This window comes from Xyrauchen texanus, chromosome 6 (genome assembly GCF_025860055.1).
Source record: "Xyrauchen texanus isolate HMW12.3.18 chromosome 6, RBS_HiC_50CHRs, whole genome shotgun sequence".
NCBI classification, from domain to species: Eukaryota; Metazoa; Chordata; class Actinopteri; order Cypriniformes; family Catostomidae; genus Xyrauchen; species Xyrauchen texanus.
In genome coordinates, this window is record NC_068281.1 from 5,583,542 (window position 1) to 5,609,988 (window position 26,447).

Here is a 26,447-nt window from a genome sequence, read left to right on the forward strand (position 1 = left end):
TGGGGCAGACCAATGTACAATGAGTTACAATAGTCTAACCGTGATGTAATAAGTGAGTGGATTACAATTTCCACGTTTTATGGGAAATCATTTTTTTTTATTTTAGCGATAGATCTCAGGTGGAAAAAGCTACCCTTAACAACAGCACTGATCTGCTTATTGAAAAGTAATGAGGAGTCTAAAATCACTTTAAGACTCCTCACATGAGCTTATACATTCGAAGACAGAGGACCTAACTGGGCAACAAGGCCAGGTTAGGAGGACATGGAGGAACCTACAATCAGAACTTCGGTTTTGCTTTCATTTAATTGTAAGAAATAGTTTGCCAGCCAATGTTTAAAATCTTTGAAGTAATTTAAGGTGTTCTCAGATTAACAGTTCTTGTCTACACTCACTGGGAAATAAAATTGGGAAGCTTCAGCATAACAGTGATACAATATGCTGTACTTCTGAAAAATAGAGCTCAGAAGAAGCATATACAGGGAAAATAACAAGGGTCCTAAAACCAACCCTTGAGGGACACCACACTGTAACTGAGCCGACGTGGAAGAAAAATGACCTAAATTTACAAAGAATGTCCTTTCTTTTAGATAGGAGGAAAATCACTGGAGGGCCATACACTGGATGCCAACCATACATTCTAGACGGTTGAGAAGAATATTATGGTCGATAGTCTCGAACTCAGCACTGAGATCTAATAAAACTAGTGTCCACTTTACAGACAATACACAATACAGATTCAGTGCTGTGCAAGGGTCTGAAACCAGACTGAAATGTATGTAAAATGTTAAATGTGTTTAGATTGGAGTAGAGCTGCAAATAAACAACTCTCTCCAAAATCTTGGAAATAAAAGGCAGTTTGGAGATTGGTCTGTAATTGTTGTGTATATGGCCGGATCCCAAAATGTTTTTTTTTAAACAGAGGATGTAGAATTTGCTTGGACCAACTCCATTTGCTAATGAGCTGTTAATTATAGCTGTCACACTGGAACTGATAGTCATGAAACTTCTTTAAGGCGGAGTGGAGAAAGAATATCCAGCTTGTAACTGGAACACTTCATCTTAGAGACTACATCTGCTAACTCTTCTGGTTGAGAGTGAGTCAGGGAGCTGTACAGGGAAGGAATTAATGGTTGATCAAACTGTGCAGGTACAATCGCACCATTAATCTGCTCAATTTTGTGAGTAAAGAAGTTTAAAAATGTTTCACAGGTCTTGGGTGGCATCCAGAATCAACTGTTATGAACATTAGTTTTGGTCTATTTACATTATCAGAGATTAATGTAGAGAAAAACTTAGCCTTCGCTTCCTTTACAGCTGTCTCCTTTAAAATGTCATAAGAGACCTGAAACTTGTCTCATTTCCACTTACGCTCAGCTTTTCTGCACTCGTTTCTGAGAGCGCAACACACGTTTTTTGTTGACGTCATTTAGCCAAGGCTGTGAAACACCCTTAACTCGCCTTGAACTTTATTACATGAACTTAATTAGCACCTGCTGGTGGAATCTCCAAACTGCAAATGCAGGAACGGTTTTCAAACATCTTAGCGCAACAACCTATTTCTCAGGAAAATAGCAAATTGCGCTTGCGGCACTACATTAACAAACTATACACCCACAGATTTCGTTCATACACCCACAATAGTGCAAACACTCCCACCCACACCCACTTGCGCTTTGCGCTAGGAAGAAATTGCGATTAGAATTAGCACTGTCACGAAAATTGGATAAGACGTTGCACCCGGTCATTGCACATAGTGCTGCTCTTTGCGCACCCACTAACATAGAGTTACATAGATGTTCTTCAAATCAGTGTATTTGTGTCTAGGTTCTTTAAAGGACCAGTATATAGAAGATTTTCCAAAGAACTAGAAAATAAAGGGTTTTTATGAAACTTCAGGGCATCAGGTTTTTTGGTTCTAATTGAAACCTTTTATGAATAAGTTAAGAAGCTTTGTTATATACACAGAACCGTTTGATGACTAAAATGTGGTATTATGTGTGTGGCCTGGTCTAAGGGGGGAGAAACATCTGTTTCCCCCATCCTGACTGACAATCAGCATTGCTGCCCCTAACATACATGTGCTACACAAAAGACCAAATCCTAGCACTGGCCTTGATTATGTGAATGCTATAACAAATAAAAGACAAGCCTTTCTCTTTTTAGATGAGGTTCTGTCAGAAAACTTCCTGGACTACAAAAACAGAGGCGTGAACGGCTCCCACAAAGGCCAGATCATCTGGAAGATCGAGGCCAGCTGCTACTTTGTGGAACGTATGTGAATTTTTATCCATATTATTCTGATTTAAAAAAAAAAATAATTGCATATACTAAATATATAAAAAGTACAATTGTTACTATAATTTGTTATTTCTTTTATTTCTGTACCTGTAAGGTTTGTATGTAAAAAGCCTGTTATTATTGGAAAAACTTTTTTGCATGTGAAGCAATGCTTAAGCTTACTGTTGCTGTCTGGTCTTGAAAGTGTGAACTTTATTATATTGTATACTTTTTTATATGTATACAGTGTATCAAAAGAAAATTATAATGATCAAAAAACCATGTACAAGCTGACTTAACAGTGTACAAAAAATAATGAGAGTTAAATAAATACCAGTAATGTAATGAAATCATGACACCCAGCAGCATTACAGATAAATGCTTATTTACATCACACAGGATGTCGTTAGTTCTGCTAGGTCTGTAAGGAAAATGTGGGTGTCTGGTGCTCTATCTTCCTTTGTATGGCTGCTATGGTAACAGTCATGCCACAAAAACAGTACCATTAGAATCATTTGTTCAATGATGTTTGAAACCAAGAAGTGTGAAGAGAAATTCACTCAAATGTGACATTCCCCGCTCATAGCATGCAAAACACTGTCATTTCAACATAGTATTTTTCATGGAATGAGAGTGTGCTTTTATGGACTGAAACATCTTGTATAAAGCACAAACATCAAGCCTGTGGTGCAGTTTTTTTTTTAGGGTTATATCAGGCTATGTTGTCTCTGTATGTCAGTCCAAAAAGCAGTTTTATGCATTACACTGTGAGGGCATATGGCATTTTGTGTTTCTTTTTTCTGCTATTTATTTTTGGCATTTTCTCCACCATTTTAACTGATATGAAGTGCAGAGAGAACAGAAAATGATAGTGAGAAGAGAGGGAAATGGGATTGGGAACTTAAGAAAATCCTATCTCCATTAAAATCCTAACCTAACTGCACCCCTAGGGGTAGCAGTTTGTAATGCCTGATCAAAAAAAGTAGCAATTTCCTGTTGTAATTTATAAGACCAACGCAGTCATAATAAAAGCTGCACTATGGAACTTTGGACTCCCTAGGGGCATCTGTGGTTGAAAATGTTTTGTGAGTTGTGTTTCGGCACTGCTCTTCTGGTGGATGAATCATATGGTTTGAGTTTACCTGGAGATATTCACCAGCGTGGTCATAACGCGCTATTTTCATGTGGATATTGTTTTTTGTTTAAACATTTATAACCGAGATATACTTGCTTTGAGGAAGATGAACAACACTATTAATTATATATTTTAATATTGTTATTCAAGTGTTAATATGCAATAAAACAATTACAATAATAAATAGTTTCTTAATTGTTTCTTTGGAAGTAAAGTTATAGTAGAGTGATGGTTACACGGTAAAAACAAATGAATGTACATTACTGTGCTATGATATTGGTACATTTTGAACATTTTGAGATGAGCATACATTCATGGGGATCCACCTTTTAGAAATAAGAAAACAGTGGCACACACACACATTTAGAGACAAACACTTAGGTAACCTCGAATCTGCAGCACTGTTATAAAATACTCAGAAGTCATGACTAATAGTAAGCATGTTACAGTAACTTCATTGGAATATGAAACCTATAAACAAATCACAATCTTGATCCATTGGTTCGATTGCTTGGACCGAACCTGAGTTTGTTTCCTCCCCCCTGCCCCCGCTGGTCTCTGATCACATCATATTATTTGTGTCCCAACCGCTGTCTAATTGCATCCTCAATGTGAACACAAGCAGCAGCTGTTTACTACTGTAATTAGGTAACTACTTAAGAAGACATCAGCTTAGCTGTGTTATTAAAGTATTTGTCTCTTTGGATTTACCACAAAAATGTATACGCACAGAAGAACAGTTGTGTTTGTTTTCTACGGATGCATGAAATGTGCAGTGATGCCCGTGTATGCGTTTCATGAGATGTGAAGGTGATTTATTTGGAGGTATGATAAATGCCTCATATCATAATAACTGTGATCGGGAGCCTGCGGAGCTATTCACTTCCACAATTTGGTATGATTATATTCATATCAGCAGTGAATCATACCAGAGTTCACCTAAACCGTACCCAAGACCACCTTTTCAAGAAGACTCACGGGTGCAAACCAAGTTCGGGAGACAGCGTTCACATCATCCAAACAAACCGAACTTTGACATCATTCGAGCCCGGGTGCCCACCAGAAGTGCTTATTTGAAAGCACCTTAAAGCATGAAAACCAATATAAGCTTTAACCATACGAGAAATCATATCCAAGCATTAAAGCAAGTAAAAAACAGCAAACAGTTGAGTTAACATTTCAACATCCATTAGGAGAATGATATCACGGCGCTGTTGTCCTAAACTGAGACTGACTGAACCGCCATAGCTTCCCTGCCGAGTGCTGACACTCTTGTAAAAAATCCGGCCCCTCTTTCTGAGCTAGTTGACATGATGTAAACAGCTCTGTGTATCTTGGGTACTGCAGCTTTAAACAGTACTTCAATAACGTTAGCTTGAGTAACACATAAAACCTTAATATTAACCCTGTTTCTCATTGTGACCTTTGACCTTTGACCTTTTCTGTGCTTTACTCTGTTTCAGTGGAGACTAAGATCTGTTTTAAATATTATCATGGAGTGAGCGGAGCCCTGCGAGCCACCACCCCATGCGTTACAGTAAGGAATCCATCTGCACAGGTAAATCCTTACTTTTTAACAAAGTCAAAGCTTTCTTGGGAGAAAATATTGTGTGCTTCCACAAGAAGGCAAATTATATGCCATGTGCAATAATGTATACTGCATGTCTGAATGACATCACGCCTTCAGAAGAGCATTGGTAAAGAACATTGTTCACAGATCAGTCATGTGACTTCATGACGATGTGTACCCCTACGACCATATATTACATTCTTGACTTTGCAGATGTGAAGAGAATGCAGTTGTTTTAACGGTCATTACGTTTCATCAAGTGTTTTGATTAGCATAATAGTCTGTGCCATCTGTTTCTCACAGGATTAAAGTTGCACATAATCTCAGGTTATAATTTCATGTCTTTATACTGGCTCCATAGCAACAGAGTGAGTTTAACTTTTTGTTTCTTTTAATTTCTGTGGCATATCTGCACAATTGTTTCTAAGCAGGTTTTCCAATTACTCCTACCACCCTTACTGGCCCATCTAGCATTGATCAAATAAACTAGTCAATTCCCCACTAAATAGTTGATTGGATGTAGTAAAGCCCCATACTCTGATCATTGAGGCAGAAGTTGGCATGTCAGACCACCAATTATCTTTTTGACATGTTTAAAAGAATGTGCAAGGAACAGCTTCTTAAGATTGCATCTTGATACAGATGTAGGTTACATGGCTGTGGCGACTGCAGATTAGTTGTCAGCAGGACCCAAAGTTAACACTTGCAACGTGCCCAATGCAAGTAAAAATTGGCGAGTAATCCAAATGGATTTACTGGCCAGTTGGCTGAAAACATTATTAGGAATTCAACATGATGCATGGCTTACATCGTAATGGAAGAATGATAGTCCAACATGAGCGAATCTAATCAAAGAGATACAAACTCCAAACTCCAGTTAAATCAAGTACATTGGGACAGTTCTGGCTTTAATCCCCAAAAACGAGAATGATTCGCACTACTGCGAGTGACAACGACTTGCGCTGTTTAATGCTAATATACAGTAGAATAACTAAAGGCTACTACACAATTTTTAAAACAGATCTGAAAAATTCTAGATATCATAAACCGACTTGAAAATCGCTACAGACAACAACTGGACATCACATTCCAAACGACTGTGGATAACACACTACCTGACTTGCAATTTGATCCGATCACAAAGTCGAATGGAAGCACATGCCCTCCCGATCTAGAACACACATGCCAGATGTAAACAAATATGACAACAGAAACTGGCTGCTGTTGTTGTTTTTGCTGCTACTTTGTGTTCAGAGTTGTGGAAAATGCGGGCAATGCGCATTTGGGTGTGGTCTTGGGTGGGAAGACATTGAGTGCTTGTTCGCCATCTCCATTTCTTGAGCTTCTTGGCCCTGCATGCTTGATTTCCATTGGCTGCTCTCCATATGATTTCAGATTTCAGTTGTGGAGCATCATATATTACGCAATTTCTTCCTGTCATTGACAGTCGGCTCAAAAATATCAGTCGGCTCAGTTGGTAGAGCGGGTCGGCCACTAATCGCAGGTTTGGTGGTTTGAATCTGGCCCACTCGACTCCACATGCTGAAGTGTCCTTGGGCAAGACACTGAACCCCAAGTTGCTCCCAATGGCAGGCTAGCACCTTACATAGCATCTCTGCTGCCATTGGTGTATGAATGGGTGAATGAGTCACAGTGTAAAGTGCTTTGAATACCGTTAAGGCTTAAGAAGGTGCTATATAAGTGCAGACCATTTACCAACAACTTGATGGAATTATAGTCAGAGGGTATGCAATTGGAGTCAGTACTCATCATACACATTATGATTTTCGACTTTCCAAAAATCTGCAGACTGGACTAGAGGTCTACAACCCGATCCGGGCCTGACAGGACCTGAGAAACCACTGGGTTTCAGGCCAAGTTTGTGTCTGGTTTTCAGGTTGGGTTCAGGTTTGTAATAAATTAAAAAATAAACAGGTCAACCTAACATAATTCGTGCACATTTACAGATACAAGTGAACGGATGAGTTAGGGCCGTTTACACCGAATGTGTTTTTGTGCACATATGCTCTGTTTTTTCCTTTGTTTTACTATGTAAACATGCTGGACAGGCATCTTTGACTGATGCTCCATGTCTCACTGTTTCTTCAGTGTCTCACACATGACCACCTAAATTGTTTAGACACCATGTCAAGTTAAAAATAACTTCAAGTTTATAAAAAAGCATGTCTAGATATCTGTTCTGTTTCATTCATTTCACTGCGCCTAGCTTGAAGATTCCTGGTTCTGCAGAAGGGTAGTTTGTGTAGAGGTCTTAATGTGAATTCAGTGCAAAATACAGATTAATATTTTATATCCAACTTTCTATTGTCAGGTGTTTACGCTGGTGACCACAGATGATGTACCTCAGAGCCAAGGCAGCAAAAGACTCATCAGCTTCTCTCTGTCAGGTGTGTGTGTACTGTAAAACAGACATGATCAGACCGTATCATTAAGCTTTATCAATATTTATGGGGATTCTATTTTTAGTGTCTCCGTAGGGTTAATTATTTATCCAGTGCTTGCAGTGTCCTGTTAACAACAATATAATTATTTATTATTTAAATTACTTGTTTCTTCCTTTAAAGGACTATAACAGTGCCATGTTACAGTGATGATATAAGATGTAATACCGAGGTTTTTTGAGATGTACCATGATGCTGTATGATTACCATATATAAACACCATGGTATTACCATCATGATTGTAAAAAACAACAACTTTTGAAAAAAAAAGCACTTTTATGTCTTTGTAGTCCCATTAAGGAGCTTTTAAGACTTCCTTTAGTCTTCTTTTAACTGTGAATAATGTTCTATTGTTCTCTGTATTGTCTTCAATTCTATTCCATTCTGTTCTATTCTATTCTTTTCACTTATGTTCTGTGGTTTTCTACTCCATTCTGTTTTATTCTGCTCAATGTTCTGCTTCATTTGCTTGTCTTTGTGTTGTATGTGTGTGTGTGTGGTCAGATTTCCAGGCCACAGGGCTGAAGAAAGGCATGTTCTTCAACCCTGACCCATATCTGAAGATCGTCATCCACCCTGGCAAGCACAGCATCTTCCCTGCCCTGCCTCACCATGGCCAGGAGAAGAGATCCGGCATCATCTGCAATACGATTAATCCCGTTTGGCAGAGGGAGGTATGGCAAACACACACACACACACACACTCTTGATTAAATGTGCTCATAAATAAATCCTTATAAAATAATATCTCATCCCACTGTTATTTCTTCACAGACATTTAACCTAACACAGTCTTCATGCCGAGCAAAGATGAGTCTGTATGTTAGTCATGTAAATCCGTCATTCTCTATGTACATCTAATGCTGATGTGTCACTGCAAAATCACAAACACTCACTGTCCTGCTGTCTGAGGGGCAGGGATTTGTTTTGTTTTTTTCTCTCTTTGTTGGAATATTTGTATCTTTTCATCAATACCACATCAGGCATCGAGCATGCCATCTTTGTGAGCTTACCAATATTTTTGTGTTTGTTTCATGTGGTAAAGTGGCTGTTTCTGTATGATATTGTCTTCCACTAAGTGCTTTTATTAGATTAACAAGACTGAGTTAGATGTAGAGGAGATTGCCTTTGAACGAAGGGTTACAACAGGTCAATTCATGGATTATAAATGAGCGAGAGCAGTATTGCTTTTTTTATATATATTTTTGAAGGGATGGTTCCTGGTTAAGTTTATATCTGTATTTTCTTCTATGATAATGTACTATTGGGCTGTCAAAATGAACTGCTTAATGGTTTGGAGGATCATGTGATCTCCAGAACGTGTTGTCATGGCTGCGGAACCCTGGAGGCATTTTGGGAAGTGTAGTACTGTTCTGAGGTGGGGGTGGTGGTGTGTAATGTTTGGGGATATTTCACCCTAAAATAAAAATTCTGTTGCCTGGCAGGTGTTGTTTGCAGGTACATGTTTCATCGATGGTGCTTATGTGTGAGCGAAAGTTGAGCTCCAATAATACCTTTAATTTTTATATGTGGAAAACTAAATGAGTTTTCTAGCAGTATGTCAAGGCTGCTTTTTTTCATACAAAGAAATTGGATGGTGACTGTCTTTTTCAAAGTAGAATAATACATGAAATCAATAAATTAAGTCCATTTGATTTGCACGCTATATATATATATATATAATTGTAAATAAAGCCACATTATGGCTTTCTGTGAAGAACAGACTGAAATAAGTAATTATTCACTGAAAATATTTTTTCTTTGGTGTTGAGTAGCAATGTGCAAAACAAGATATTTCCGTAATCGACTAGTCAGTGAGTTGTCTGTACGACAAGTCGGTTTAGGACTCTTTAGGTTCATCAATTCTTCATATTTAAGAGTATAGACCTGATTCACGGAAGGGCAATATTTGTTTCTTTGGGAGTGAAAACGAGGCTTTGAAGGATATGACAATCACTGTATAAAGCTGCGCAATATTCCTCAATCACATTTAATTATAACTCGTCTTCTAGGCTAGCTCGGTTTTGCTCAATATTTTCTCTACTGAATGTTTTTGAAAATATGTTTTTGCAATGTTTCTTCAGCAAAACACTTTAAACAACAGTGCAGCCCTTTGAAGAGGTCATGGGGGGGAATTCACAAAAAATTATCACACACTGTGTGCACTGGTGTAGAGCCCGATTCACTAAAGGAATTATGTAGATCAGGCAATTGCGCAAATGCTGAACGCAGTTTGCATGGCAATTCTAATGTTGTGGGATGATTCTGAGCGCTATATAGTGGAGGATGCAGCAGACCATTGTGATCTGATACACCCCGTCGGGACTTTACAGCATCAATGTGATGCACCAGACACCTGAATCATCTTTTCAATATGACAATAGTGCACTTGGCTACAGAGTGCATCTGGATATATGCCAGAATATAATGCTCTTCTCCATCTCTTGATCATAATTTGATGCTCATATGATCGATAGAAAATGTACACAATCTCTTTTAAATCATGGGGGGGGTTGTCCCTGTAATATGTGCACTGTAACTCGCTTTGGATAAAAGCGTCTGCCAAATGCATAAATAGGAGTTTATGCACGTAAAGGAATGACAATGTCTTAATTTAAATGCACAATTTCAGTGCTGGATATTTAATAAGACGATAGCACTCTAATACCACGTGTAAAAGTGCCGCAATTGTTCCATAAGTACGTAATACAAGGGCGTTCTGATTTTTATTAATTTATTGTACCTCATGTTTAGTGTTGAGGCATTTGGTTGACTTTAACTGTCAGATTATTAGTTTTTGTGTTATTTTTCTCTGCTTTTTTAAGTGAGTGTCAGAATAGTCAGTGCCAAAAGACACCACCACAGTTAAAATAAGAATGGCTTCTTGCATTCTAATAGAATTTTGATGAAAAAGTGATTGCTTCACTGTAGATTACAACATATGTTTCCGCTCTCTTTCTCTTCTTTGTTGTTCTATTCTTACTTATAGCGCTTTCATTTTGTGTCTCTGCCGACGGATGTGTTGGAAATCGAGGTGAAGGACAAGTTTGCCAAAAGCCGCCCCATTATAAAGCGTTTTCTTGGCAAGCTGTCCATGCCAGTGCAAAGATTACTGGAGAAGCATGCCATCGGGTATGTACTTCAGATAAACACCTAAACTAAAGACAAAAACAAACTCCTTTGATGTGTATTTGCATTTGCAATGCTTTTCTCCATTTTCATTTGTCATTACATGGCTTCATGCATAATGAGTTTTATATTCTGTTAAGTTGAAATGCTAATTACAAGGTTACAGGGTCAATATCAGAACTGTCGTTGAGTACTAATTGTGTATTTCTGTCTTATCCCCTTGTTTTAATAACAGTTTGTTGGTGTGTTCCTCTGTCACAGGGACCGAGTGGTCAGCTACACGCTGGGACGGAGGCTTCCAGCAGAGCATGTCAGTGGTCAGCTGCAGTTCAGGTTTGAGATCACCTCATCCATCCACCCAGGTACTTCTAGATTTATTCCAACTTTTATTGAAAATAAAGGTTCAATTTATTAGTAGTATACAGCCCACTACATTAAAAAAATAACACAAGATTGTATGCATGCACTGATTAGTTTGGCTGATATTGATAATCAATACAGGGCTCGAAATTAACATTTGTTCTCTTGTCCGGGACAAGTGGATTTTTGAAGGGGCAAGTGAAAGAGAATTTTACTTGCCTGATGGGTAAAATAACAGGCTCAATTTATGATATACTGTAAGGTAGGGCTGTGTCACTTTTTTAAAAAGTTTTAAAAACCCTTATCTCTTTTAATGAGTCATATCATTGGCTTTCAATATGCTCTGATTTTCATTTAATTGATCAAACACAGAGAATGCTGCCGATATGTTTCAAAAGTAAGCTATAAAAATTAATTAATTTAGTCTTGGACAAATGTTAGTGTTCTAATAAAGCACATTGTGGATTTTCTTCTAGTATTGTCTATTTATTTTTCATTTAATACCCCTTCTGCATGGAATGTTGTGATATTAAAAAGCACACTGAAATATCTTTACAGTGGAGAGGTAGTTGGGCACTAATTTTTGCAAAATCTTGCCACTCTGCTCCGCTCACATATTCTGGTTGGCACAGATTAATTGGTAAAACCAATATATTGGTCAACCTCTAGTTTAGAATGAAGTATGCCCTCATAGACGTACAAAATGCCATTCAAAATCAAATCCATGCGCCAAATACTGCCCCTGCTAGACTGCTAGTTCATCATGCTAAGTGTATGAATGTACGTCACCTGCTTCTGTCATCTCCACAGATGATGAGGATATGTCTCTTAGCACAGATCAGCTAGTTTCGGCCGCAGAAGCTCAAGGCCAACCTCAGGCCGAAGACACCATGAGCTTAGACCAGGGTGCCCCAGAGCTTCCCCTGGATGGAGACACAGCTTCTGTAGAGATGATGGACGTTGATTCTGGGCCCAGCTGTGCTGCGGCAGAGACTGTAGAGGTGGAGACTTTAGAGGCAGAGCAGCAGATGCATCCAGAAATGCAGCAGAAACAGGAGGACATGGCAGAGAGCCATGATTCTACGGAAGAACAAGAAGCTTCAGAACAAATGGAGGAGGTTGAGACAAATGTAGAGGCAGAAGAGAGCAACCAAGAGGAGGCAGAGACTCCTAGTGCCTTTGCTGAAGGGCCTGTAGACCCTTCAGAAACTCCTGCTGTAGTGGAAGAGGAGGAAGCCTCGAACCCTCAATCGGTCCCAGAAGAAGCAGAGGTGGATCTAGTGGAAGGCTGTTCGCTAAGAATCAGAACCACACCACGACGAAAGCCGCGGCCGTGCTCTCTTCCAGTTTCAGAACTTGAAACGGTCATTGCTTCTGCCTGCGGAGAACCGGAGACTCCACGCTCCCATTACATCCGAATCCACCACCTGCTGCATAGTCTACCGTCTACCCAGCCTGAACCAGGAAACCAAGGGGACGTGGCCGGGCCTAAACCTGACCGACCACAGGGAGTGGAGGAGGAAAAGGAAGAGGGTGCAACTCTAGAGCTTGACACTTTAACTCCCAATGGCCCAAGCAGAACACTGCCTCGCAGTCGCTCGCATGAACGCCTGTCGGATCTCATTCCGATGCATGTTGGAGATGGGCAGCCGTTTGGGGCTGATGGTCAGGTCAGAGGTCAAATGTCTCCGGTGGAAAGTGAGTGTGACTTGAGCCCGGTTCCCTGTTGTAGTCATATGGTAGAGAGGACCATGTGCCCAATGCGGGCACCGTCTCTAGATAGCGCCCGTAGATTGGAGAGCACAGTGTTTTCCTCTCAGGATGATGAGGATGAGATGGACAGGGTGAACGGGATTCTGGGATTGGAGGCGGGGTCGGGACAAGGTGCTAAGAGACGGGAGCCAGGGGACGGAAGCTGTCAGTGGGAGGAGGTAACAGACAGTCACGTCCAAAGCCCAAACTGCGTTATGGGTATTGGAGAATCACCTGGAACTGGTCCAAGCAGCAGAAGTAAGTAGCCAAATGGATTCTGGAACATTCTTCATGCATAGATAATCTACATTATCGAACTAGAGTGGGTTTTTACATACTCTAAATATCAAAGGGTACATGTTCTACACTTGTAGTCCACTTGTAATGTTACTCAAGGTTTCTTGCACCAAAAATTAAAATGATAAAATGGCAAGAAAACATGACGTTTTCCAAACGAGACATTTTTGCAACTTAGTTTCAACTTCACTTAGTTTCTTAAAGTTAGTGAGCTGTTTTACATTGACACCAGAAAGCCTTTATTGCGAGAAAGCTGCTTAACCTCATTACATTTACATTACATTTATGCATTTGGCAGACCCTTTTATCCAAAGCGACTTACAGTGCAATTATTACAGGGACAATCCCCCCGGAGCAACCTGGAGTTAAGTGCCTTGCTCAAGGACACACTGGTGGTGGCCATGGGGTTAGAACTTGTGACCTTCTGATTAACAGCCCTGTGCTTTAGCCACTACGCGACCACGCCACCCCGCGTCCTTCTACGTGGACTGTGTGTTTTGTCTTCGCTATATGCTATGCATAATTTCATTTAAACCGACTTATCTCAGTTCAGGTCACTCTGGGCTGTCAGTAAAGGGCTAAACTTTTGAAGCACCGAGTCATGTGACAAAAAAACAGTGTGCCAATCTCAGTGAAGTTTGTTTATGGGAGAAACGCCAACAAAACTACATCTGGTAGGAAACTTAATTGAGTTCTTACATTGAAACTTGTTTTAGTCAAAACACTAGAGTCTCTAGTTTCATCCGTTATGCCATTTAAATTGCAATTTTTTTTTAAATGGCATAAAGCGGAACACTGTTAAACAAAATGACCACTTTAATGGACAATAGTGCTAGATTTACTGTGCATTATTACATTGAGTATCAATCAGTTCATCCAAAAGATGAAAAATGTTGCTTTCAGATACTTTACATGGAGAGGATGAAAATGAAGTGCATTTTGAACTGTTCTGAGACCAGTGCAGACAGACAGCACACTAGGCAAGGATGGATTAACCACCAGGCGATTGGGCCGTTGCCCAGTGGCCTATAAACCCTTCGTGGCTAGAGTGGCTTCGAGCTCTAAAGCAATTATTTATTTAGTTAGATTAGTAAATTAGTAGATGAGTTCTGTATTATAAATCCACATAAATGTCAATCTTAGGTGCAATACCATTTGTTCGGCCGAAGCACAGACACTCAAGTGCGTGCTCAGGGAATCTGCGTCTCACAGGTGCAGCACGTTTATTTGATGGACTACAGAGAACAGCCTTTGATTCACGAAACATTTTCAAACACAGATAAGGTATAGTTTACACTGGCTGTGTACAAAGCTGATTGTTTAAATTAATATAAGCAACAGAATTTGTGCAACAGTATGAAGAACTTTAAAATGTTTAAATCCTGCATGCATTTAATTTTTAATGATAAAGCTAAAGATGTCTTAATGCCCTAAATATGTTTACGTTAACGTTTGTAAAATTTGGTTAACCGTGAGAGTTCACCAAAGGTTATTCTGTTATTTGTTGGGAGTCGGGACTATGGAATAAAGAACACTTATTGCCATGAATACGTCAAACACAAGCTAAGATTAGCAGGGAATAAAGCGCACAGTGAGCTATGAGCCTAAAGAGCACAATACACGGTGCATCTGGAAAGTATTCACAGCGCTTCACATTTTCCTCATTTTTTTATGTTACAGCCTTATTCCAAAATTGATTAAATTAATTATTTTCCTCAAAATTCTACAAACAATACCCCATAATGCCAACGTGAAAGAAGTTTGGTTGAAATCTTTGCAAATTTATAAAAAAAATATATATTTTTTAAATAAAATAAAATCACATGTACATCAGTATTCACAGCCTTTGCTCAATACTTTGTTGAAGCACCTTTGGCACCAATTACAGCCTCAAGTCTGTATCCTTTTGTATGATTCTACAAGCTTGGCACACCTATTTTTGGGCAGTTTCTCCCATTCTTCTTTGCAGGACCTCTCAAGCTCCATCAGGTTAGATGGGGAGCGTCGGTGCACAGCTATTTTCAGATCTCTCCAGAGATGTTCAATCGGGCTCAAGTCTGGGCTCTGGCTGGGCCACTCAAGGAAATTCACAGAGTTGTCCCATAGCCACTTTTTTGTTATCTTGGCTGTGTGCTTAGGGTTGTTGTCCTGTTGGAAGATTAACCTTCGCCCCAGTCTGAGATCCAGAGTGCTCTGGAGCAGGTTTTCATCAAGGATGTCTCTGTACATTGCTGCATTCATCTTTCCCTCGATCCTGACTAGTCTCCCAGTTCCTGCCGCTGAAAAACATCCGCACAGTATGATGCTGCCACCACCATGCTTCACTGTAGGGATTGTATTCGCCAGGTGATGAGTGGTGCCTGGTTTCCTCCAGACATGACACTTGCCATTCAGGCCTAATAGTTCAATCTTTGTTTCATCAGACCAGATAATTTTGTTTCTCATTGTCTGAGAGTCCTTCAGGTGCCTTTTGGCAAAATCCAGGCAGGCTGTCATGTGCCTTTTACTGAGGAGTGGCTTCCGTCAGGCCACTCTACCATACAGGCCTGATTGGTGGAGTGCTGCAGAGATGGTTGTTCTTCTGGAAGGTTCTCCTCTCCACAGAGAAACACTGGAGCTCTGTTAGAGTGACCATCGGGTTCTTGGTCATCTCCCTGACTATGGCCCTTCTCCCCCAATCTCTCATTTTGGCCAGGGGGCTAGTTCTATGAAGAGTCTTGGTAGTTCCAAACTTCTTCCATTTATGGAAGATGGAGGCCACTGTGCACAATGGGACCTTCAATGCTGCAGAAATGTTTCTGTAACCTTCCCCAGATCTGTGCCTCGATACGATCCTGTCTCGGAGGTCTACAGACAATTCCTTGGACTTGGCGGCTTGGTTTGTGCTCTGACATGCACGGTTAACTGTGGGACCTTATGTAGAGAGATGTGTGCCTTTCCAAATCATGTCCAATCAACTGAATTTACCACAGGTGGACTCCAATCAAGTTGTAGAAACATCTCAAGGATGATCAGTGGAAATAGGATGCACCTGAGCTCAATTTTGAGTGTCATGGCAAAGGCTGTGAATACTTATGTTCGTGTGATTTAAAAGAAAAAAAAAATAATATAATTTTTTTAATACATTTGTAATGATTTCAAACAAGCTTCTTTCACATTGGCATTATGGGGTATTATTTGTGGAATTTTGAGGAAAATAATGAATTTAATACATTTTGGAATAAAGCTGTAACATAACAAAATGTGGAAAAATTGAAGCGTTGTGAATACTTTCCGGATGCACTTTAGATCTTCAAATGATAAAATCACATTAAAGCCAAACAAAAATAACCTCTGTCACTGCATGCAACATAGTAAGCCTATTCTAGATCAATGGTAAATGCATAATTCTGCCCGGGCAGGTTCATTTTCCATGAGGTAGCGAATGCTACGATTTATAAACCTCTTTGGGATGCTTTGATTTTTAAAGATTTCTCACTTAACTTGTGTAATTATTGTCTGCACCAGAGCAAAAATGGAAAAAAAACATTGGCTCACCATTTATCAAGCACTAAAACTTTGCCAGGTGAAAAGCGATCTGGATTCTTGTGTAAAGTCCCGTTTCCAACCTGAACTTTATCAGAATGTCGATTTGTGACACCAGCACTGAAAAAGTTTGATGCAATGCAACAAATGGTGAAACAGAAAACTGGTTTCTTGAAGCATTTAGAAATATTGAAGTTCTTTTAAACTTAACTGTCTAAATAAATGCGACAGTCCTGCACAATTAATTGTAGCCTAAAACAGAACACGTGTGTCTCGAAGCGTTTATACATTTTAAAGTTCTTTTTAAAATTCAGCTTGCTCACTGGGGTTATTAATACAATTATTATTTAATTATTTTTAAACACGATTAACAATCATATTTAATTTAATTACACAATGATGATTTATCGACATTATAGACATTACAGTTATATCGTCTGTTAATGCTGATCTTCTGTAAAGCTGCTTTGAAACGATGTGTGTTGTGAAAGGCGCTATACAAATCAAATTGACTTGACTTTTAAACTGACCATCAGTGTTTAAAAAATTTGATGGTCCTGCACAGTACACTGAAATAAGTGAGTTGTGGCGTGACGATCAAAGACTTCCTCCAGTGCGTGTTAGTATAGAAAAACACTTGAAACACAGCGCAGACTCTCATGTGAACAGCCCGTAAATCACCATATAGGCTACTTGAAAAACTGACCGGAACCTGCCCCAATACCTCTAGGTTTTTTTCAGGTACCGTCGGATTCGGATCGGGTTGAATACCTTTATACATGTGCAGAATAACTAAATTGTGATTTTGGTAGGCTATTTTAATACAGGCGCATCCCTATTAATAACACATGATTTTTGATGGGTTTATAATTAAAAAGTAGGTCTACATATAATTAGCCTTGTAAGATATTGCTCCAAACTTTTCTTCTATCTGTTTGAGAAATCCAACCAAATCTCCCAAGCGTCCTGTAGCACATTAAGGTGAATGAAGTCACGTCATGGGGTGCCTCCATGGTGCACTGGCCCATGGGCCTCTCAGTTCTTAATCCTTACTTGACTGGAGGTTAAGTCATTCACTAAATGGGGAGTAAGGAATTATCCTGTAGCTTTCCTCTGTAGCAAAGTGCATCATAACATCCAACCAAAAGTTCAGTTTCAGGCTGCAGATGATGTTTGGACTACTCAACATGGTTGACAGACATGGGACAATAGTAATCAGGTACAGGTAATACTTGGATTCAGAATTTATAATGTCTAATTTTATTTTAACATGGTTGGCAGTGCTTTTCCCAATGCACATTGTTTCCAAGAAAATCAGCTGTAATGTCTGCAACTTCTCAAAAACATGAATAACCAACACTCCTGTGAACATAATAAGGTGTGTGTTTGTGTCTTTTGGGTTAAGTTTGTCATTAAATATTATTTATATTGTCAAGGCGGTTCTCGCCTCCTCCTTTACATTAATCCGTTTACAGTGTGTTGAACCACTTTCTCTTAATCCCTTAAACGGCATTCTGGATAACATGATGTTTCAGAACACCGTTTTCTGCAAAAACTCTGGTAAAAACAGGTTTCTTTAGGGCATGTAAATGTGGTCAGTGTATGTCTACATAGTACATTGGACTGTTCTATTTCAAAAGAGAAAAATTTAGTTTTTCATGATATGGACCCTTGCACAGACTTATAATAAAAGGTATCAATGAAGAATCCCCTGGCTTGTATTTGTGATGTGTTCAGGAGCGTGCCCTGTACCTTGTGATCATCCTGCAGTCAGCCAGCTGCCCACTCTGCGACCAGATCTTCATCACTATCCCACTATAGATGAGCCGCTGCCTTCGAGTAAGCTCTCATGTTCTCGCCCCATACCTTCATTTGCTTATTCACAGCTGTCAGATGTATTTTAGTCATTTCAGAAACGTGGTGAGTCAAACTACAACCACTTACATGCAATCATATGCTCATATCAGATTAAACGTTTATTTTATTCACACTCTCACTAACACACACAGATACTGATTACAGTCCAGAGTTAACCACTAAATACGTCTATTGTTTCTGTCTTTCACATCGTCTTCAAATTGGTGTCTGTCTGTCGTCATAATGTCCCCACAAAATTAGTGAAATCTGAAACATCCTACATTGGGGGAATCTTTGGGAATTCCCTACTATCCAAACTAGCAAAGTGACATTATATTGTCTTAATTAGTGGTGCTTGCTTTTTCAAAACCCCTAACCTTTAACCCCAAGTATTATATTTCAAATGATATTATACTTCGTATTATATTATATTACCATTTCTGTACAAACATTATTGGTACTCAAATTGTATGGCTTGAGGAGGAGAGGTATTCTATTACTTTTCTAAGCAATCAGACTTACGATTATTTACCTGGCAGACAATAAACATTAAAAAAATTGCTTAATTTAAGAACAGTGTACGTTTATGGGAGGTTCCCATTATGATACATAAACAAGTGTGTGTGTGTGTGTGTGTGTGTGTGTGTGTGTGTGTGTGTGTGTGTGTGTGTGTGTGTTTATTTGTTTTGTTTGGCACGCTTAGATTGGGAGGCCCGTATCGACAGTCATGGTCGTGTGTTCTACGTGGATCACATTAACCGGACCACCACTTGGCAACGGCCCACGTCCGCAGCCACGCCGGATGGCCTGCGCAGGTCTGGTTCCATCCAGCAGATGGAGCAGCTCAACAGGAGGTAAACAACTGTTTTATCAGCAGTTATTCTTTTTGTAAGAAACAAACGTTTTTAACTTGAGAAAACCAAAGTATTTTTCGTCCGTCACCAACGATCTGGGGTACAAATTGAGTCATAGTGCATCCTGTGAAGACTGTCTGTGAAACATATATATATATAAAAAAAATTTGTTAATGAAAAACTTTTAATGAAAAATTTATATTTTTATATATATATATATATATATATATATATAAAATATTAATTTTTCATTAAAAGTTTTTCATTAACTAACATTTTTTTTTCCTATTTCCAAAATTAACAAAAATAAAAACAAAATGACCTTGAATTATTATTATTTTATTTTTTTGATACACAGTATATTATAAAATTTGAAACATTTCCAATCCGCAAAGCTGAAAATGCCACTAGATAGCGATAACACAAGTTATTTAAAAATAAAAACATTATATTAAAGACATTTAAATTATTAAACTGAAACTAGGAAACACTGAAAAAACTAATAGTCAAAAAGTGAAAATAAATAAAAATTCAGCTAAAATTGTAATGGCAAATTCAAAATAAAATATAATCAAAAACTTAATAAAAAAATTATACTATAGTAACCCTGTTATGAAATGGATAGTTCTGACTCTCAAATCTGAATGGATGAGGCCAGTTACTAGTCTTTTCTACAATAAAATGTCAGGAATTGTGAAAAAGTGAGTTTAAATGTATTTATCTAAGGTGCATGTAAACTACTGATTTCATCTGTGCATACTGTGTATACTATCTATACATATGTATTTTTCCTTTAATGTCATGAAACGTAAAGTTATTTAAATAACTACTGTTCCCAGAAGGATGGAAACTAGGTTCAATATTTTGCAGCGCTAGTTTGCCGTAGCCTTTGTTTGAACAACGGGAGTGAGGCAAATGACGTCAATGGTCTTTCAGGCATGAATAGGTGTGTTTTCAGTATGAGTATGTGGTAGTGCAATCTCCCAAAGTCTGTAGGCTTGTTCAAGAGTTCAAACGACAGTAAATGAGAGTAGGCGGCTGAAGTCATAGTAGGAGTGAATTAAGAGCTGTCAAGTCAGACAATTTGACACATTTCTCACTTCCTGTAGTGTAGGGGTGTCCAAAGTCCGACTCACTGGCCATCTTCGGCCCTCTGACTGCTCCAATGGTGCCCATGAGAGATTTTATTTAGAAATAGAGCAGAATTATAGAACACTATTCACAGCGCATTGTCTCCACTAATGCATTCTGTATGATAAAATAGTGCCTAAATTATTTGTGAAAGCACAAATCATATCGCAAGAACTGAACGTTTTGTAAAGGTGTCAATCCAGTTGCAAGTGTAAGAGAAAAATAGACTTTAGGAATACTGTAGTGCTTTGTTTAAGTGTAATTAATGTGTTGTGAATCTGTAATTTTGTAATAACACAAAGTAAATTTGGTGTGTATTCTTCTGACTTTTTTTTCTCGCATTTACGCTTTTGGCACTGTTTTTACGCCTAAATATGCCCAAAACATTGCAAACCTGCAATATGATATGCAAGCAAAGAAAGTGTGATGGAACAGATGTTCCGTCTTCCCTTTGTTGCGCTCACACTTTTGGCACAAATTTCTCTCTGAATAGATTTGCAAGCGGGATGGGGAAGGCGGGTCTGCCTGCTTCTAGTAACCAATCAAATGAGGTTTTCCTTGTCCAGTTTACTCTGACCTGATTGGTTTAATAATGTGATGGACAGCTTGTTCTTCATATGGCTCAGTGTCATTTCTCTGGGTGTATCTCCTCTCTTAAATATTAAACTGAAATATTAACGCACACACATTCTTTTATTGCGAGTGTAAAGTTGAGCTGACAACATTTATTGATGTAAATCTCAATCTGGTGTTCAATGTTTCTTCTTGTTGCTGTTCATTATTCTAATTACTTTCAATTTTCATTGGCATGTATGATGGAAGGAACTTGCTTGTTCATCTATCTATCTATCTATCTATCTATCTATCTATCTATCTATCTATCTATCTATCTATCTATCTATCTATCTATCTATCTATCTATCTATCTGTGGACAGAGTTTTGTTTTATATTGCTTACTTTATTAATTTTTTATCTAGCATGAGCTGTGATACTGTGATACCAATGATAATTATAAGTAAATATAATTAAATCATGTATGTATTAATATTTCAGTTTAATATTTAAGAGAGGAGAGATACCAAGAGGAACGATGCTGAGCCATATGAAGAAGTGGTCAGTCAAGTTATTAAACCAATCAGGTCAGAGTAAACTGGTCAAGGAAAACCTCATTTGATTGACTACTAGAGGTAGGTAGACCCGCCTTCCCCTTTGCACTTGCAAAACTGCTTTCATTGAGAAATTTGTGCCAAAAGTGTGAGCGTAACAAAGGGAAGACGGAACAGTGGCCAAAAGTATTGGCAGTGACATACATTTTGTGTTTTGCAAAGTTTGCTGCTTCAGTATTTGTAGATAATTGTTTCACATGTTTCTATGGTATACTGGAAAACAATGATAAGTGTTTCATGAGTTTTAAAGGCTTTTATTGGCAAAAACATTCAATATATGCAAAGAGTCAATATTTACAGTGTTGATCCTTGTTCTTCATAACCTCTGCAATTCTCTCTGGCATGCTGAATATCAGCTTCTGGACCAAATCCTGACTGATGCCGATCCATTCTTGACTTATTAGTGCTCGGAGTTAATCACAATTTGTGGGCTTCTGCTTGTCCACTCGCCTTTTGAGGATTGACCACAGGTTCTCAATGGGATTAAGATCCGGGGAGTTGCCTGGCCATGGCTCCAAAATGTCAATGTATTGATTTCCAAGCAAATTTATTATTACTCTTGCCTTGTGACATGGTGCTCCATCATGCTGGAAAATGCATGGATCATAACCAAATTGCTCCTGGATCGTTGGGAGTAGTTGCTCATTCAGGACGTTTTGATAAAATTCTTTATTCATGGCAGTGTTTTTGGGCAGAATTGTGAGAGGGGCCCACTCCCTTGGATGAAAAGCAACCCCACACATGGATGGTCTCAGGATGCTTCACTGTTGGCACGACACAGGACTCATGGTAGCGTTCACCTTTTCTTCTCCGGACTATCGATTTTCCAGAGTGGTTTCACTTGACTAGTATTTGTTCACCCTTTCCCAGGTGCTGCTGATATGATTAATGAAATTATGTTAGCTGGTCATTTTGTGCCAGGGTCAAAAAACTGAAATTTGTTTTTTTGTGATAAAGTTATTCTTTTGGCCAATTAAGCTTTTTGCAATTATTTAAAATGCATCTGATCACTCTAGAAACAATTCTAGAAAATAATCTAGAAACAATGTGAATCAACACCACAACAACTGAAGCAGAAAACTTTGCGAAACACAAAATTGATGTCACTGTCAATACTTTTGGCCACGGCTGTATATCGGATAATTTCTGGAAAATATTTATGCCACAAACTCAAGTCATGTACACGTTTGCAGTAGTTTATTTTGCACATACAGACTGATCCGTTTTGCTGTTTATGACACCCTTTCTAATCACTGATCACTGGTTTGCAAAGTTTTGGCCATGTTTAGGCGCAAAAACAGTGGCATAAGCATAAGTGCGGAAAAGTCAGAAGAATACACACCAAATTTACTTTGTGTTAATGTGCAATTACAGATTCACAACACATGAATTACACTTATACAAAGCATTAAAAGTATTGCTAATATTTTTTTCTGATTTACACCTTTACGAAACGTTCTGTGCGCATGCGATTTATTTTTATGCTTGCGATTTGATTTACGCTTTCACAAATTTATGCTTATTCTGTGCATGCAAATTTTTCTATCATGCTTGTAACTTCATTTACACTTTTACAAGTCTTACTCTGTAGATGCAAATCATGTAAGCACTATTTTACCTTCATAGTTCTGTGCTGTCGCCATCAGCTGGCAGAGTTTAACAGGAGTTTGGAATGCTTTTTATTTCCAAGGTTGAAGTGCCCCGCAGAAAGAATTATGCATTTAGGAAAGGATTGATACTTGAGTACATGTTCTTGTTAAAATGTCCCAATACCTCGGATCATACAACCGACGAGAGCTGCTGTTGTGCGAGTGGCTGAACAGTGTTTATTGATGTGCACAGAGACACGTGAACTGAACATACTCTTCCAGAACATCCCCTACTTTAAAAATAAAGAGTAATCCCTTGCATCACTTCATAAAGTGATAAAATGTAATCGGATTCTGATTATTGTGATGGGTCACACCCAACACTCTATATGTTATTTGCAGTGCCACTGATTGGATGTCAAAAAGATGAAAATGTGAATAAATGAGTGTAATATTTTGTATAAGACGCATCAATGTACCATTATAAGAGTTCTTTGTGAACAAAATACCCTATCCTACATGTAGGGCCTACCCAAGCACACCATAGAGCACAAATTATTATTAAAACTTGCATAGTATTAAGCGTACAATATAATGATTATGCATAGTGGCAATCTAGTAGCTTCTAGCCATTTTTTCAATTTATACAGATATGCGGCCCCCCCGGCACATTGTTTTCTTCTGCATTTGGCCCCTGACTGCAAAAGTTTGGACACCCCTGTCGTAGTGGATCTGACACCTACGAGATCAAAGGCATATATCGTGGGATTCACATTCATGCGCTGTTGCTGATAAAGTGGATATCATTTAAATTATGATGAAAATAAATATGATGAAAAAGACACTCAATGTACCTGTTATTTAATTTTGCCCAATTTGGCATGTCTTTCCATCCATTTTTAGTTTATAAAGACACATATTTTATATATTTAAGCGGTTTCGTCAGCAAATTGTTTCCCATCATGCCTTTAGTCAGCCCAGTCAGGGGAAAGCAACTGCACCTCGTTGTCGCAAGAGTTTTTTGGCATACGTCAGCATGACTTCAGAGCAAGTCTGACTACACTAAGACAATTTTCTAACTGGCATGCACCTTGCGGTGATCACCGGTGATTGGTGCTGCTCAGATTTTGCCCGTCAACTTATTCACAACAATTGGAACGTGAAAAAATAAAACAGAATTCCATTTATAACATTTAAGGGCTTGTTTCACGAAAAAGAACAGCGTCTCATACCTGTCCGTTTGTGATCTGCAAGGTCCTATTAACCTCCATGGGTGTCTGAAAATGAACATTCACTGGCACAGCAAAATACTTTCCGTGCTCCCACATGAATTCCATTTTGATTGACTCTTCTCAGAAACTTCAATGCAAACCGTCAGAAGACAGAACTGGAAGCGTGGAGCCCTGAAAAGTTGAGGGGCTAAATAAGGTCAATATTATGTGACAAAGTTTTATTGTAATGATTATTGTTAATAAATTGAGGCATATATTGGACATAAGTATATTTTATCATATTGCTTGTGCCACCATTTATAAATGCAATAAGGCGCTTACAATGGAAGTCAATGGGGCCAGTCCGTAAACGTTAAAATACTCACTGTTAGTCATATAGCCATAAGACAAAGGATATGCATGTAAACATGATTTTTGTGTGATAAAATCACTTACTAACCTTTTCTGTGTTAAGCAGTCCAATTTTACAACTTTGCCATGACAACATTGTCAACAAACCCTTAAACAAAACACCAATTTAAATTACAGCTCAAATTAAACACCAGTTTTAACAGAATTATTAAGTGCTTTTATAAAAAAAAGAAAACAATTGGCCCCATTCACTTTTATTGTAAGCACTTCACTGTAACCTCGATTTTTGCACCTTTTATTAAAGAAATTAGGAATATTAAGTCTTAATTTGTTTTGGGGGGCATTGGAGGTGTAGTCAACTTTATGCCTCATATGCTGTTGATTGTGTTTAACTTGTATTGACCAATTGTTTAACCAAAATATTCCTTTAAAGAGCCGTTTTCTTTTTTGTACATGTGCAGTACATTTAGTTAGGAAGTAAATAACAGGGCCTCTTTTTGCCACCTACAGGTTAAAAATATATTGGTGAAAAGTGTTTTAAGTGATGTTTCCATTTAGAAAGTTATTAAAGCCTGTATCTTTGATAACCCACTGATAGCAGATGACAATTTTAGGCTGGATTATTCTGAAAGCACAAAGCTTTAGTGTATTCATCGAGCTGCATAAGAGCTCCTAACAGGATGGATGGTTTCATAATTATGGGTATTTCATTAGAATTAGATTCTCTGAAATGGAGACATGGACAACTACTCATTCTGAGGGGATTTTTTCTAGTGGTTGACAGTAATGTGTTTATCATTGGCCAATTTGTATTTATATATTGTACAATTGAATGATTACAATGCACTAACATAAAATTGATGAAATGTAATTAACTCTAATTAAACTTAATTAACTTTAATTAACAATATCATAAAAAATTATATTGTACCCTTGTTTTTCTACTGCTATCCTTTCCTGTATTTCCTGTATACATACTTTTGAAATGAAGTATTGTGTTTTTCTCTGTATAAATGGCATTTATCATTAAACTATTTACTAGTGAAATATTAGAAACATTGTTGTTTACCTGATGTGGCTACTTGTCAGGTATCAGACCATCCAGAGGACGATGGGCACAGAGGGGAGAGATGAGGAGTCAGGCAGCCCTCAAAACGAAAGGACAGCCAACACTGAGACAGACTCACCGCCGCAGACAAATGGTAATTTCACACACATCAGCTGTCTATATTTAACACAATGGTTACAACATACTAAACATGTTTTTCTTAGCCTATACATGCTACAGTGGTAAATATTGGGTTATTATCAGAGGACTCTGTGGGATTTTCAGAGATACCAAATGCCAAACCAACTTCCTCTCCTTGGTCTATAAATATTGATTGAAAGGTATCACAGTTTAATTCAGCACATCAAATATTAAATGAACAATTTTTATCATATGTATTTTATGCACCAAACACTTTATTGACATTTTTAACCCTTGTGCATTGTTCAAATTCACTACCCTTTGGTTATGTTCGTGGCTGAAAACAGCCACTACTTTAAACTGCTGTAAAAATGTATCAGATAAATATTTTTTTCAAATTTTTTTGCATAAATCTATTAATCAACCTCAGTCCTGTTCAAAACTACTAAATGTTTAAAAAAAAAAATCAGGATTTTAACTCTTTAATTGCCAAATTCATAAATGATGTCACTGATTTGGGGGGGAAAAAAAATACAAAATGACGTATTTTCAATATAAAATGTGATTG

General features: G+C 38.2%; 1 protein-coding gene across 1 annotated transcript in view; it reads left to right on the plus strand.

Moving 5' to 3' along the window:
• The window catches only part of LOC127645081 (E3 ubiquitin-protein ligase HECW1-like), a 46,423-nt gene that overhangs the window by 3,654 nt on the left and 16,322 nt on the right, over positions 1–26,447 (plus strand). Inside the window, exons 3-12 of the mRNA XM_052128599.1 lie at positions 2,167–2,274; positions 4,879–4,973; positions 7,318–7,393; positions 7,952–8,121; positions 10,436–10,578; positions 10,837–10,937; positions 11,746–12,945; positions 18,247–18,348; positions 19,070–19,220; positions 25,780–25,892. Of these exons, the coding sequence (XP_051984559.1) occupies positions 2,167–2,274; positions 4,879–4,973; positions 7,318–7,393; positions 7,952–8,121; positions 10,436–10,578; positions 10,837–10,937; positions 11,746–12,945; positions 18,247–18,348; positions 19,070–19,220; positions 25,780–25,892 (2,259 nt within the window). The remainder of the gene's footprint in view (positions 1–2,166; positions 2,275–4,878; positions 4,974–7,317; positions 7,394–7,951; positions 8,122–10,435; positions 10,579–10,836; positions 10,938–11,745; positions 12,946–18,246; positions 18,349–19,069; positions 19,221–25,779; positions 25,893–26,447) is intronic.